The 15,094-nt window shown below is 44.1% G+C and overlaps 1 protein-coding gene across 1 annotated transcript in view; it reads left to right on the top strand.

Annotated features, from left to right (window-relative positions):
• Positions 1 to 15,094, top strand: part of ALK (ALK receptor tyrosine kinase) — a 752,988-nt gene that overhangs the window by 592,660 nt on the left and 145,234 nt on the right. The window contains exons 7-8 of the mRNA XM_064363964.1: positions 9,972 to 10,103; positions 12,084 to 12,184. Of these exons, the coding sequence (XP_064220034.1) occupies positions 9,972 to 10,103; positions 12,084 to 12,184 (233 nt within the window). The remainder of the gene's footprint in view (positions 1 to 9,971; positions 10,104 to 12,083; positions 12,185 to 15,094) is intronic.

The following is a 15,094-nucleotide window of genomic DNA, read 5'->3' as shown; positions in this document are numbered from 1 at the left end:
CTGCACACGCTGGGACTCCAAACAGATTATCAGACTCACTCCGGGCAACGTTACTGGATCTCTTTGGAGCCCTTAAGAATTCTGAGAGTTGTCCAGGATGAGTGAAGGGCCTGAGAGGGAGGTGACGTTCCCTTGCCTTTTTCTGTCCAATCACGACACTCATCTGTTTGTCCTACTCTCTCCTCCAAACCCGCACCCCCCCCACACTACTCTCAGTCCCCTCTCCAACACAGCCACTTCTGCGTTTCTAATTAAACATCACCTAATCCAAGTGAGACAGCCCAAATGCACTGAAGGGGGTTTTCTCGACTCTCTGTGTATTCTGACCAATGGCCTTAATGGCATGTGGCTCCCCAGAAAGGGGCCAGGTGTCCCCACTTCATTCCCTGGACGAGTCAGTGATCCACTGGGTATTGCTAACAGATCACTTTTCCCCTATGGACTCGATCACCTCATCTGTGTGCTGAGGATACTCTTCCTGCCAAGCAAAAACAGTGTTTTAAAAGTGTATTTCTTTATCGTAAAATAAAACATACTGGTTGTAAAATACAGAAAATCTAGAAATGTACACAGGAGAAAATAACTATTGCCCATAATCCTCCCTCTCAAACATTCAGAGATAACTGTAATATTTTGATGTATTTCTTCTAGCATTTTTTCCCATGACTCTATATTTTCAAGAAAATATATAGCACATATTTATCAAAAACGTTAACAGAGTTGTCACGCAGGAAGGAAAAGAAGTAGTGTCATTTGGCCTGGAGTTTATACTTGGCAGCTCCCACAGCTGCTGCTGAGGTCACAGCTCCATGACTCTACCAGTTTGTCTCTCTTAGAGTGGAATCAGGTGTCATAATTGCCAAATGTTGCAGGATTGATTGACCTACCCACAGCACAATTTGGCCATCCAGCCAATGAAATAACTGGCTGCAGCCCAAGAACGGAGTTGGTTAGAACCGTGCTTCTCCAAACTTAAGGTGCACAGGAGACGCTAGGGGAGCCTGTTAAAAATGCAGATTCTGATCCAGGGGGTCAGGACAGGGCCTGAGATTCCAGGCATCTAACAGATTCACAGGTGATGAGGCTGCAGCTGGTCCCTGGACCGTATTTTGAGTGTCAAAGAATTAGAGGATTGAGCCCACTCCCATTTTGTTCAGCAAATAAGTTTTGAAGTCCTCCTATCTGCAAAGCACTGAGTAGGAGCTTGGGGCAAATGAGAAGAGAAAAGGTTGATCAGAGGATGAGTTGATACCGTTAGACCCAACCCTGTGGGCCAACCTTTTGCTCAGCAATTGGCCTTAGCAGCGATTTCCCAGTTGCAGCCTAGTCCACAGGGGTCTTTGTTCTGACTCTTAACCTTAACCCCACCAACTTCCTCAGGAGTGGCTTCTGACTGAGCACACTGCCTTGATGAGTTTACAGTCATGGAAATCCTCTGCTCCCCTTCCTCCATTTAGGGTTTTAATTGCCGCCTCAGAGAATGCTGATGGCTTTCTACATTCCTGTCCATCCAAAATGCATAGGCAGAGCTACCACATATGCAGGCTCCAACAGGCATTTCCAGAGAGCCAGCCAGGGACTTACTGTCAGTTTCAGCCATACTCTGATGAGTTAGCTCCATGTTAGGTGTGAATGACAATTAATAACACTACCACCACTTTACATTTGTACCTCTCTGGCTGTTTACAAAGTGTTTCCACACTCTCTCCCCTACTTTATCCTCAAACCAGCTCAGTAAAATAGATACTAATATTGCCCCATTTTACAGATAAGGTACCTGAGACTCTAAGGAAGAAGTGACTTATGTAAGGTCACACAGCAGGAAGTGGTAAGGCTAGAACTAGAGCCCATGTGTTCAGATTCCAGTGCTGCTGTGATACCAGTACCCATGATCCAGGCTCTGTTCACTCCCTCTACCTCCTAAAAGGGTAAGAGAGAGTGACACACTGCAGCTCCCACCTCAGGCTGGCTTCCTCCTTCCTCCAGGAATCCATCACCCACTGGAATCTTTCATTGTGGGCCTTGGGTTTTGGTTGTTTGTTTGTTTGTTTGTTTGTTTGTTTTGTTTGTTTGTTTGAGTCGGAGTTTCGCTCTTGTTGCCCAGGCTGGAGTGCAGTGGTGCAATCTCAGCTCAGAGAGGTGCGATCTTTCTTCAAATTTCTGAAGACCTGCATGAATTCCAATAGTAGAGACAAAACCAGAGCTAGATGCCGTAGTGTGTATTTCACTTCAAGAGAAGGAAGTGCATTTTTTTTTGAGACACACTCTCGCTCTGTCACCCAGCCTGGGGTGCAGTGGTGCAATCTGGGCTCACTGCAACCTCCGCCTCCTGAGTTCAAGCGATTCTTCTGCCTCAGCCTCCTGAGTAGCTGGGATTATAGGAGCCCACCACCACACCTAGCTAATTTTTGTATTTTTAGTAGAGACAGGGTTTCACCATGTTGGCCAGGCTGTTCTTGAACTCCTGACCTTAGGTGATCTGCCTGCCATGGCCTCCCAAAGTTCTAGGATTACAGGCGTCAGCCATTTTAAAACTCACTTGTAAAGGACACTCCATGAGAAGGTCACTTCCAGCCACCAGTGGGTTTCTGCAAAAGAAGTAGATGTGGGATCCCTTGAGGGGGGAATAAAAAATAAAACAGAAAGTTCTTCTTAGCTTTGGGATTTTTAATCAGAGAAACATGTGGGGCTTGGGGGGAAATGATTTCTTCAGGGGGGTATAAATGGGAAGAGATGCTCAAAGTCAGTGACAGCCTGTTTTAATTTATAATTCTGCCTCTGTGTGAAATGCACAGAGAATTGGGGGGAAATGAGTAATAATTCACCAAGGTGCTGTCACAGCCAGGAAGCGTTAGGGCCCTCTTTGTCAGCCTGCTGCTGCCAAGAAGGCTGAGACAGAGGAAGGACATGCAGTGCTGTGGGTCTCAGCTAGAGAGCTTCTTTCCTCCTGCGTGGAGACAGGCTTCTCCGCAGCTAGGCTGGGAAGTGTTGGATGCCATCAGAATCACCGGGAATAGCCCACTAGCTCCTCAGGGCTAAGCACCTTTCCTGGAGCCATGCTCAGAGTGAGCTGGAGAAAGTGAGCTCTCTCTCTCTCACCCTCTTATCCTTCCCTCTTCCTTCTGTGGGCAGTTGAGAAATGCACAGTCTAGAAAGCTGACTGTAGCCTCTTTAATGGGACCTGAGATCAGTCTGATGTAGAGAAAAAGATTGTGTACCCTTTGTGCTGAGCCGACAGATGATATCAAGAGACCCCAGTGACTAGGATTGTTTGATCAGGATAGGCTAGATCATGCTGCAGTAATAAACCCCAGATTTCAGTGGCTTGGGATTAACATTTACAGTACCTGTCCAATGAGGATGGGAGTGGGCGGGGCCTCTGCTCCACAGGATCACTCAGGGACCTAGGCTGGCAGAGGCTCCTCCATCAATATAGTGTTACCCTTAGGAATAAGAACTCTCATTGGTTGTTTCAGCAAGGGAATAGAGAGACCAAAGATTTACACAAGGGCTTTTTGCAGTCTTAATTCAGAGAAGACACATCACTTCCACTCACATTTCATTAGCCAGAGCACATCATATGGCTTCACTTAACTGCAAGGGGACTGGAAGATAAAGGAAAGCAAATGGAAAGTTTTGAGTCTCTGCAGATGGTAATTTGATAGACCCAGACAAACCCCCAGTCAACAGTACCACAACCACCACCACACTCTTGACACTGAGTCAACCATTAGAAATGTAGTGAGCTATACATTGGCTTCTCCTGAGGTCACATTCATGGTAGATCAGCACAAAGAGCACAGAATTTAGAAGCAGAAGATCTGGATTTGAGTCCTAGCTGGGTTACCTGCTAGCTGTGTGATCCTGGTCAGGTTGCTTAAGAATTCTGAGCCTCTGGTCAAGGAAGTTCACACAGCAGCTGGGCAGAGCCCACAGCAGCTCACAATGCCTCTGCTGGCAGACTGTGACTAGACTATCTCTATGCAGGGCAGGACAACTATGAAAAAAGGCAGCAGCACGTCAGGAACTTATATATAGAGCCCTACCTTCCTAGGACAGAGCACCTAGGAAAAGAGGTGGTTATGAGTTCAGCTGCATCAGACTTAAATGTACTTGCCCAGCAGCTCTGCACGGAACAACGGAACTCCCAGCATAGCACTTGAGCTCCTATAAGGGACAGACTGTGTCCTCAAGCAGCTCCCTGACCCCTGTATACCCAAAGAGACACCTCATAAAGGAGAACTCAGGCCAACATCTGGTGGGTACCCTTCTGCAACGAAGATGACAGAAGAAGAAACCGGCAGCAACCCTTGCTGTTCTGCAGCCTCCATGGGTGATCCCCAGGCACACAGGGTCTGGAGTGGACCTCCAGCAGTTCTGCAGCAGAGGGGCCTGACTGTTAGAAGGAAAACTAAGAAACAGAAAGATATAGCTTCCACATCAACAAAAAGGATGTCCACTCAGAGACCCCATCTGAAAGTCACCAGCTACAAAGACCACAGGTAGATAAATCCACGAAGATAGAAGGAACCAGCACAAAAAGGATGAAAATACCAAAAACCAGAACACCTCTCCTCCTCCAAGGGATCACAGCTCCTCACCAGCTAGGGAACAAAGCTGGATGGAGAATGAATCTGATGAATTGACAGAAACAGGCTTCAAAAGGTGGATAATAACAAACTTCTCAGAGCTAAAAGAACAAATGCTAACCCAATGCAAAGAAACTAAGAACCTTGAAAAAAGGTTAGATGAAATGCTAACTAGAATGAACAGCTTAGAGAAGAATATAAATGACTTGATGGAGCTGAAAAACACAGCACGAGAACTTTGCAAAGCATACACAAGTTTCAATAGGTGAATCGACCAAGCAGAAGAAAGGATATCGGAGATTGAAGATCAACTCAATGAAATAAAATGAGAAGGTAAGATTAGAGAAAAAAGAGTGAAAAGAAATGAATGAAGCCTCCAAGATATGGGATTATGTGAAAAGACCTAATCTACATTTGATAGGTGTACCTGAATGTGACAGAGAGAATGACTCCAAGCTGGAAAACAGTCTTCAGGATATTATCCAGGAGAACATCCCCAACCTAGCAAGGCAGGCCAACATTCAAGTCCAGGAAATACAGAGAACACCACAAAGGTATTCCTCAAGAAGAGCAACCCCAAGGCACATAATCATCAGAACCAGGCTTGAAATGAAGGAAAAAATGCTAAGGGCAGCCAGAGAGAAAGGTCAGGTTAACCACAAAGGGAAGCCCATAAGACTCACAGTAGATCTCTTGGCAGAAACCCTACAAGCCAGAAGAGAGTGGGAGCCAATATTCAACATCCTTAAAGCAAAAAACTTTCAATCTAGAATTTCATATCCAGCCAAACTAAGCTTCATAAGTGAAGGAGAAATAAAATCCTTTATGGACAAGCAATTGCTGAGAGATTTCATCACCACCAGGCCTGCCTTACAAGAGCTCCTGAAAGAAGCACTAAACAAGGAAAGGAACAACCAGTACCAGCCACTCCAAAAAACGTACCAAATGGTAAAGACCATTGATACAATGAAGAAAATGTGTCAGCTAATGGGCAAAACACCAGCTAGCATCAAAATGGCAGGATCAATTTCACACATAACAATATTAACCCTAAATGTAAATGGGCTAAACACCCCCAATCAAAAGACACAGACTGGCAAATTGGATAAAAAGTCAAGACCCATCAGTGTGCTGTATTCAGGAAACCCATCTCACATGCAAGGACACACATAGGCTAAAAATAAAGGGATGGAGGAAGATTTATCAAGCAAATGGAGAGCAAAAAAAAGCAGGAGTTGCAATCCTAGTCTCTGATAAAATGGACTTTAAACCAACAAAGATCAAAAGAGACAAAGAAGGGCATTACATAATAGTAAAAGGATCAATGCAACAAGAAGAGCTAACAATTGTAAATATATACGCACCAAATACAGGAGCACCCAGATACATAAAGCAAGTTCTTAATGACATACAAAGAGACTTAACTCCCATGCAATAACAGTGAGAGATTTTAACACTCCACTGTCAATATTAGACAGATCAACCAGACAGAAAATTAACAAGGATACCCAGGACTTGAACTCAGATCTGGACCAAGCAGACCTAATAGACATCTACAGATCTCTCCATCTCAAATCAACAGAATATACATTCTTCTCAGCACCACATTGCACCTACTCTAAAATTGACCACATAATTGGAAGTAAATCACTCCTCAGCAAATGCAAAAGAACGGAAATCATAACAAACAGCCTTTCAGACCACAGGGCAATCAAATTAGAACTCAGTATTAAGAACCTAACTCAGAACTGCACAACTTCATGGAAACTGAACAACTGGCTCCTGAATGTTGACTGGATAAACAATGAAATGAAGGCAAAAATGAAGATGTTATTTGAAACCAACAAGAACGAAGACACAATGTACCAGAATCTCCGGGACACATTTAAAGCAGTGTCTAGAGGGAAATTTATAGCAATAAATGCCCACATGAGAAGCAAGGAAAGATCTAAAATCAACATCCTATCATCAACATTGAAAGAGCTAAAGGAGCAAGATCAAAAAAACTCAAAAGCTAGCAGAAGACAAGAAATAACTAAGATCAGAGCAGAACTGAAGGAGATAGACACACAAAAAACCCTTCAAAAAATCAATAAATCCAGGAGCTGATTTTTTGAAAAGATCAACAAAATAGACCACTAGCCAGATTAATAAAGAAAGGGAGAAGAATCAAATAGATGCATTAAAAAACAATAAAGGGAACATCACCACCGATTCCACAGAAATACAAACTATCATCAGAGATTACTACAAACAACTCTATGCACATAAACCAGTAAACCTGGAAGAAATGGATAAATTCCTAGACACTTGCACCCTCCCAAACCTAAACAAGGAAGAAGTTGAAACCTTGAACAGACCAATAACAAGGGCTGAAGTTGAGGCAGCAATTAATAGCCTACTAATCAAAAAAAGTACAGGTCAAGATGGGTTCACAGCCGAATTCTACCAAACGTACAAAGAGGAGCTGGTACCATTCCTTCTGAAACTATTCAAACAATCCAAAAAGAGGGAATCCTTCCCAAATCATTTTATGAGACCAACATCATCCAGATACAAAAACCCGGCAGAGACTCAACAAAAAAACAATACTTCAGGCCAATATCTATGATGAACATAAATGCAAAAATCTTCAATAAAATACTGGCAAACCAAATGCAACAGCACATCAAAAAGCTTATCCATCATGATCAAGTAGGCTTCATCCTGGGGATGCAAGGCTGGTTCAACATACGCAAGTCTATAAATGTAATCCACCACATAAACAGAACCAAAGACAAAAACCACATGATTATCTCAATGCATGCAGAGGAGGCCTTCGACAAAATTCAACAGCTCTTTATGCTAAAAACTCTCAATAAACTAGGTATCGAAGGAACATATCTCAAAATCAAAGCTATTTATGACAAACCTACAGCCAATATCATACTGAATGGGCAAAAACTGGAAGCATTCCCTTTGAAATATGGCCCTAGACAAGGATGCCCTCTGTCATCACTCCTATTCAATATAGTATTGGAAGTTCTAGCCAGAGCAATTAGGCAAGAAAAACAAAAAAAGAGTATTCAATTAGGAAAGGAGGAAGTCAAATTGTCTCTATTTGCAGATGACATAATCATATATGTTTAGAAGACCCTATCAACTCAGCCCCAAATCTCCTGAAACTGATAAGCATCTTCAGCAAAGTCTCAGGATACAAAATCAATGTGCAGAAATCACAAGCATTCCTATACACCAGTAACAGACTAACAGAGAGCCAAATCATGAGCGAACTCCCATTCACGATTGCTACAAAGAGAATAAAATACCTAGGAATACAACTAACAAAGGATGTAAAGGACTTCTTCAAGGAGAACTACAAACCACTGCTCAAGGAAATAAGAGAGGACACAAACAGATGGAGAAACATTCCATGCTCATGGTTAGGAAGAATCAATATCATAAAAATGGCCATACTGTCCGAAGTAATTTGTAGATTCAATGCTACCCCCATCAAGCTACCAATAACTTTCTTCACTGAACTGGAAAAAAACACCTTAAACTTCATATGGAACCAAAAAAGAGCCCACATAGGCAAGTCAATCCTAAGCAAAAAGAACAAAGCTGGAGGCATCATGCTACCTGACTTCAAACTATATTACAAGGCTACAGTAATCAAAACAGCATGGTACTGGTACCAAAACAGAGATATAAACCAATGGAACAGAACAGAGGCCTCGGAGGCAATGCCACACATCTACAACCATCTGATCTTTAACAAACTGGACAAAAACAAGCAATGGGGAAAGGATTCCCTATTTAATAAATGGTATTGGGAAAACTGGCTAGCCATGTGCAGAAAGCAGAAACTGGACCCCTTCCTGACACCTTACACTAAAATTAACTCCAGATGGATTAAAGACTTAAACGTAAGACCTAACACCATAAAAACCCTAGAAGAAAACCTAGGCAAAACCATTCAGGACATAGGCATAGGCAAGGACTTCATGACTAAAACACCAAAAGCATTGGCAACAAAAGCCAAAATAGACAAATGGGACCTAATTAAACTCCAGAGCTTCTGTACAGCAAAAGAAACAATCATTAGAGTGAACTAGCAACCAACATGATGGGAAAAAATTTTTGCAATCTACCCATCTGACAAAGGGCTAATATCCAGAATCTACAAAGAACTAAAACAGATTTACAAGAAAAAAAAAAAAAAAACCTATCCAAAAGTGGGCAAAGGATATGAACAGACACTTTTCAAAAGAAGACATATATAAGGGCAACAAACATATGAAAAAATCCTCATCATCACTGGTTATTAGAGAAATGCAAATCAAAACCACATTGAGATACCATCTCACGCCAGTTAGAATGGTGATCGTTAAAAAATCTGGAGACAACAGATGCTGGAGAGGATGTGGAGAAATAGGAACACTTTTACACTGTTGGTGGGAGTATAAATTAGTTCAACCATTGTGGAAGACAGTGTGGCGATTCCTCAAGGACCTAGAAATAGAAATTCCATTTGACCCAGCAATCCCACTACTGGGTATGTACCCAAAGGATTATAAATCATTCTCTTATAAAGACACATGCACACGTGTGTTCATTAAGGCACTATTTACAATAGCAAAGACCTGGAACCAACCCAAATGCTCATCGAAGATAGACTGGACAAGGAAAATGTGGCACATATACACCATGGAATACTATGCAGCCATAAAAAAAGGATAAGTTCGGGTCCTTTGTAGGGACATGGATGAACCTGGAAAGCATCATTCTCAGCAAACTGACACAAGAACAGAAAACCAAACACCGCATGTTCTCATTCATAGGCAGGTGTTGAACAGTGAGAACACATGGACACAGGAAGGGGACCATCACACACTAGAATCTGTTGTGGGGGGCCAAGGGAGGCACAGCAAGGGGATGGGGAGGTTGGGAAGGGATAACGTGGGGAGAAATGCCAGATATAGGTGATGGGGATGGAGGCAACAAACCACCTTGCCACATTGCCATGTGTGTACCTATGCAACAATCCTGCATGATCTGCACATGTACCCCAGAACCTAAAGAACAATTTAAAAAAAATAAAAAAGAATTCTGAGCCTCTGCTTTGTCAGATATGCAACTGGACTAACAATACCCATGATGAGGAGTTATTTTTCCTATTTTGTTTGCTAAAGATAAGAAACCGTAAACCAGTAGAGGCATCAGTTAGGGGTTGGGGGCTTTTCTTCGTTGTGATCTGTGTCATTGGTCTTCCAGCATTCTGGCTGGGGAGTTGTATTACTAATGAAGATAATTGGGTCATGCCTGGCTAATTTGACTTGAAGTTGGCATATTTTGCCTTCAGTGGTCCTGGAAATGACTGCCTCTCTGCTGTCTCCATAGGTAAACTCCCTGTGGGTTTTTACTGCAACTTTGAAGATGGCTTCTGTGGCTGGACCCAAGGCACCCACTCACCCCACACTCCTCAGTGGCAGGTCAGAACTCTAAAGGACGCCCGGTTCCAGGACCACCAAGGTACGGCTTCTCTCCTCCCTTCTCCCTGGTGCCCATTGTCATGCCCACATAGCCAGATGAGAGACTCAGAGCTGGGCTTCACCCCACCTGCAGGACAAGCTCAGGCATCTAACCAAAGCTTGCCTAGAGCACTCATAAACAATTCCCTCTTTACATCTTCTTGAGCTTTCGAATGATTAAATCAGGCCAAGGTAGATGTCACCTTTGGATTCTTAAAATGAGAACCATGAGGAGGGATTAGCAAAAAGATAATAGCAACAATGATAATAATCCTTTCCATCAATAAGTGTGTGTTGAGGGCCTACTATGTGTCAGGCACGTAATTCATTGAGAGGTAGGGAAAGCCATAGCCCTCTTTAAGACGACAGAGACTGAGGCACAGGAAGGCCTGTGTCATTTGTCCCGGGGTTGTGCCCAGGGAACCTTATCCTACACCCGGTCCACCCCCTGTGGCACAGCCTCTCCAGTCATCCCCCCACTGTCACCCCTGATTTAAGTTAGTAATGCCTGTCCTCCCCTCTCCAGGGCCCATCCCCCACAAACCCTGCATGTCTGCCAGAGAGCAAAGGGCCTCCACACAGCCAAGAAATAGCCAGCGCATCTGCATAAGCTGACTCCAGACTCAGAGACACCAGGCTGGGCAGGGTGTGGGATCACAGAGGGTCTGTGAAGCCAGCACAGCTCCCAACGTTGGGCTGCTGGAGAGGCCAGGCTAGCCAGCCTTGGGGGCTGTGCCTAGTGGTGGGGCCCGGGCAGGTCCCAGTGCCTACCTCTCCGAAGCATGGGGCTGATGGGATGGGAAGGTTTCTCTCCTTCTTTCCTCATCATTTGCCTTCTTTTTGTGGAACTAGAGACCCTCCAATCCTTATTTGTTGAACAAAGTAAGAGCTGGCTCAGTCCTCACCATCCAGCAGCATCATTCTTAGCATTCTGTCTGTAGAAAAAGCAGAGAAGTGGAGTTCAAAGCTGGATGTGCTCTTCATGTCTCTGTTCCCAGTTTGATAATTCCCCCTACAGCACCCATAGCAAAGAAACATCCAGCCCTGTGGAATACCTCCAGTGACAGGGCTCCTGCTGCCTCCTAGAGCAGGCCGTGCTGTTGTTCCCAATCATGGATTAGCTTTCCTTACCTGGAGGCAAGCTTCACCTCTCTGTGACTTTTACTTGATCATGACCTTTGCTCCCTGGAGACCCACAGAACTGAATTATGCCTCTCCCAGCAAGGCAGCCCTTCAGAAATCTAAAGGCAACAATTGTGACCCGCCTGCCTGCAAGAGGGCTTTTCTGTCCCCAGTCACATAATGCCAGCTCCTTGAATCTCCCTCATGCTTGCTGAGACCTCCTGGTTACTCTGCCCTGTACTCAGAGAGGTAGAAAGGAAAGACTAAAGTAATGCTTGGGGTTCTGCGGGCCCCTTGTGTTGTGAGCGCACACCAGCTCTCATACCACAGCTCTGACCACCTACAAAATGCTCTGCAGAGCCTGGAAGTTTGTAGATGCTTCTTCCACCACCACATGGGGTTGGGAGCCCCTGTTCTCCCAGATTTTCAGGCAGAGCGATGCTTAGAAAATACAAGAAATGGGTCTTCATGGGCAGGGGGCATAGGATGACCTGGGTTCTGGACAGGGGAGAAGAGGGTGAAAGTCATAGAAACCACCGGAAGGCCATGTATGACTGAAAATGGAGAGGGTGGAGCTGGGGAGGCCAGTGTGCTTCAAGCTACTCCTGGGCCATGGACTGAAGCTGGTGACTTGGAAAATCAGGGATGTGGAAGCCCTCATGATGGTGCTGGGACCTCACAGGCAGTATAGAATGAAATTGTTGGCAGGTGGGCTTTCTTCTCCATTGTAGGCCAGAAACCTGTTTCCTCAAAGATATCCCCAGGCTAGAAAAGAACTGTGCACAGTCCATGACCCCTGCACCCCTGGCCCCCCAGTACCTGATAATGGTGTGCTTCTGATTCTTTTCCTCTCTCCTAGACCATGCACTATTGCTCAGTACCACTGATGTCCCCGCTTCTGAAAGCGCTACAGTGACCAGTGCTACATTTCCCGCACCGATGAAGAGCTCTCCATGTGAGGCAAGTCTCAGTGTTTCTCTAGTTCTCTAACTTCTCTAACTTCTCCTCCCACCTCTTGTCACTTCTGGGAACCAGATCAAGAAAGTAGCCTAGCTGGCTGGGCTGGTGGTTCTCCTGGGGAGAAAACAAGAGGGCCATCTCCACCATCTCTGCCATCTTCAAGGCAGAGCATGTCCATCAACATGGTAAAGCCCCATCTGCAGAGAATCATGCCTTAAACAGCCATATGCAGCTGCACTGAACTATTTGCAGTAGAACCTTGATTTAATCAAACCCAGAAGAGATTTTTCTGCAGCATAACAAGGGAGAGTAACAAGGATTACAAAAGACTTTCTACAGAATCCTTTTTAAAAATATTGAGCTCTTGTAATACATTTTAAATACTAAACATCCTCAAAAATTTGATTTACATAAATTTCACAAGACGTCAATGGCATTCAGTGAGTGGCTCCAAAGCCACTCACTCAAATGGTTCCTGACACTGTTATCTCATTTGTGTGTGGGTGGAGGGACTGGCGCCATGTTCCTTAGCATATGATTATATTCTTTAGGGGACAATAAATGTGCTTAAGACCCGAACACGGCACAGTGATGAAGCTCATGGACTCTCGAATCAACTACCTGAGTCCAAGTCAGGTTCCTCCACTGACTGACTGTACAGATTGTTTGGGCAGTTAATTAACATTTTGGGGCTTCAGTTTCCTCACCGGGAAAGCGAGCACACTTATAGTGCCTACCCCAAAGAGTGAAGATTAAATAGATAATGTCCAAAGGGCTTGGAAGAGCATCTGGCACAAAGTAAGCACTGCAGTAGTTAGCCAGCAGGGTGCCTGGCACCCTGTATAAACATTCGGAAGGACACTGGGGGAAGAGGAAGAGAACTTGAGTCAGAAATCGGACTCTAAGCTCCGAGAGAACAGGCCATGTCTTGTGCTTCTTTGCACTCCCTCGCCGCACCTGCATCAACATCTTGCACATAGTAGAAAACCTGCATGTAGTTTAGATTTGGCCAGTCATCTCTTTCTGGACACTCACAGGAGAAATTCCTGTCTGGCTCAGTGTCAGGAATAGCTGTGCACCCTGAGCAATGTGTTTCCTGTCAAGTTGTGGACATCGTGAAACTGACCAGATTCACTTCTCCTCCTGTGGCTAATAGAAATCCCAGGGAGGTGGTGCTGCAGCCAGCAGTGGGACAGACAACAGGATTGCCCTGCTAAGGGACGCAGGCAGATTCAAGCCCCTCAAGTTTCTCGTAAAATATGTAACAATCCTGCACAATCGGCACATGTACCCCAGAACTTAAAAGTATAATTTAAAAAATTATACTAGAAAAAAATTAAAACTCACAGATGGAAAACAAATAAGAATGGAAAAGATGTAGAAATAATTTTTGAATCCAAGGAGGGGTTAAATTAAAACTAAGGCTTCGCTTGGCATTAAATGGAAATTCGTGATATGCAGTTTGTGGCAGTTTACTCCTGGTTTGATTTTATAATTCGACCTTCGCCACTTCCTTCTCACTCTCTTCTAGGCTATGCTATCCTACTAGATTTTATGTATCTCTGTGAACCACCTTAAATCCTTTTTGGAAGAAGTCTGGGCACAAATGAATAGATTCATTAAATTAAATTGTATTTGAGAAACCACGCTATCTCATGCAGATGGTGGAATTACACAGTCATTGCTGATTTTTCTCAGGTGTCTGAGAGCAGGTACCTAGAAAGGAAGGCTTTTTAAGAGAACACGTAAATGAGGACAGATGGTTGGCCCACCGGAGAGGGCAGGAGGATCCTTAAGAGCATTTGGTCTTTAAATTTACTCTTTGCTGGGTTTAATATGAGACAAATTTCAGAAAAAGAAACATCAAGGTACAAATGATATTATTCTAATACTTCATCATTTCTCTAATAACCTTTGAGTTGATCAATAGCTTAAACAGGTGTTTTGTTTTACTGGCCTGTTTTATTTTTCCTGCAGTCTAATTTGCTCTGGGCTGTTTCTGCTATTTCCTGCCCTTTTCCAGAACTTGGCTCAGCAGGCATAATGAAGGGAAGGGAATAAGTCCATTCCACACTCACATTATTTATATTTATATATATTCATATGATTTCACATTCAGGTTTTCAGACCGTTCGTCTAATACCGATGGGTCTTTGAATTCCCAATGTTGGGAGAAATGTTTTTATCAGGAAAATAAATAACCAAAGTAGAAATATGCATTTCTAGATGTGTAAGTCCTACCATTTATTTTATGTGAATCCTAAATGCAGAAGGCAGGAAGTTGATTTCCTCCTCCCAGGCAGACTAAACCCTGGTGGCAGAAAAAAAAAATGGATATTGCATTTCTCTAGGGGACTATGTGAGGTTCACTCAGAGTTTTCAAACCGGACCATCACGCAGAGGCTTCTGTTGCCTATGGAGCCCAAGTGTAGGAAGGTGGACACGAGACGGAGTTTAGGGGACAGGGTCTGATGAGTATCAGGCCCACAGGGACTGGCAGTTGGTCCCGCTGAGCTCCCGGGCTGATGCCTACCACGGAGGAACTTCTCCAAACCCAGCTCAGTCCTAGTCTCCGGGAAGTTAAAGTAATTGTAGAATATCTCAAGAAACACCACAATTATCAGTGGATTCACTTAGAAGAACTGATGTCATCTTCAAGAATTTTCTGAAAAATCTAGAAGTGAGCTCACCAGTAGTTCTATGTTTCTCCAGTTGCAGTCACCTGAAAAACGTAATAAATGCCCCACCCTGAACCTACTGAATGACATCGCTAAGTGTGGGGCCTCGGGCTCTGCATTTTTAAATAAGTGTGGGGCCTCGGGCTCTGCATTTTTAAACCCTATCCTCAGTGATTTGGAGGCACATTGAAACTTCAGAGCTATTGGCCGTAGGCGTTATGCCAATTGTGAC

The sequence above is a fragment of the Aotus nancymaae genome, unplaced genomic scaffold (genome assembly GCF_030222135.1).
Source record: "Aotus nancymaae isolate 86718 unplaced genomic scaffold, 86718_ANA_hifiasm-v0.15.2.pri h1tg000057l, whole genome shotgun sequence".
NCBI lineage: Eukaryota > Metazoa > Chordata > Mammalia > Primates > Aotidae > Aotus > Aotus nancymaae.
This window is presented reverse-complemented; position numbering and strand designations above follow the sequence as displayed.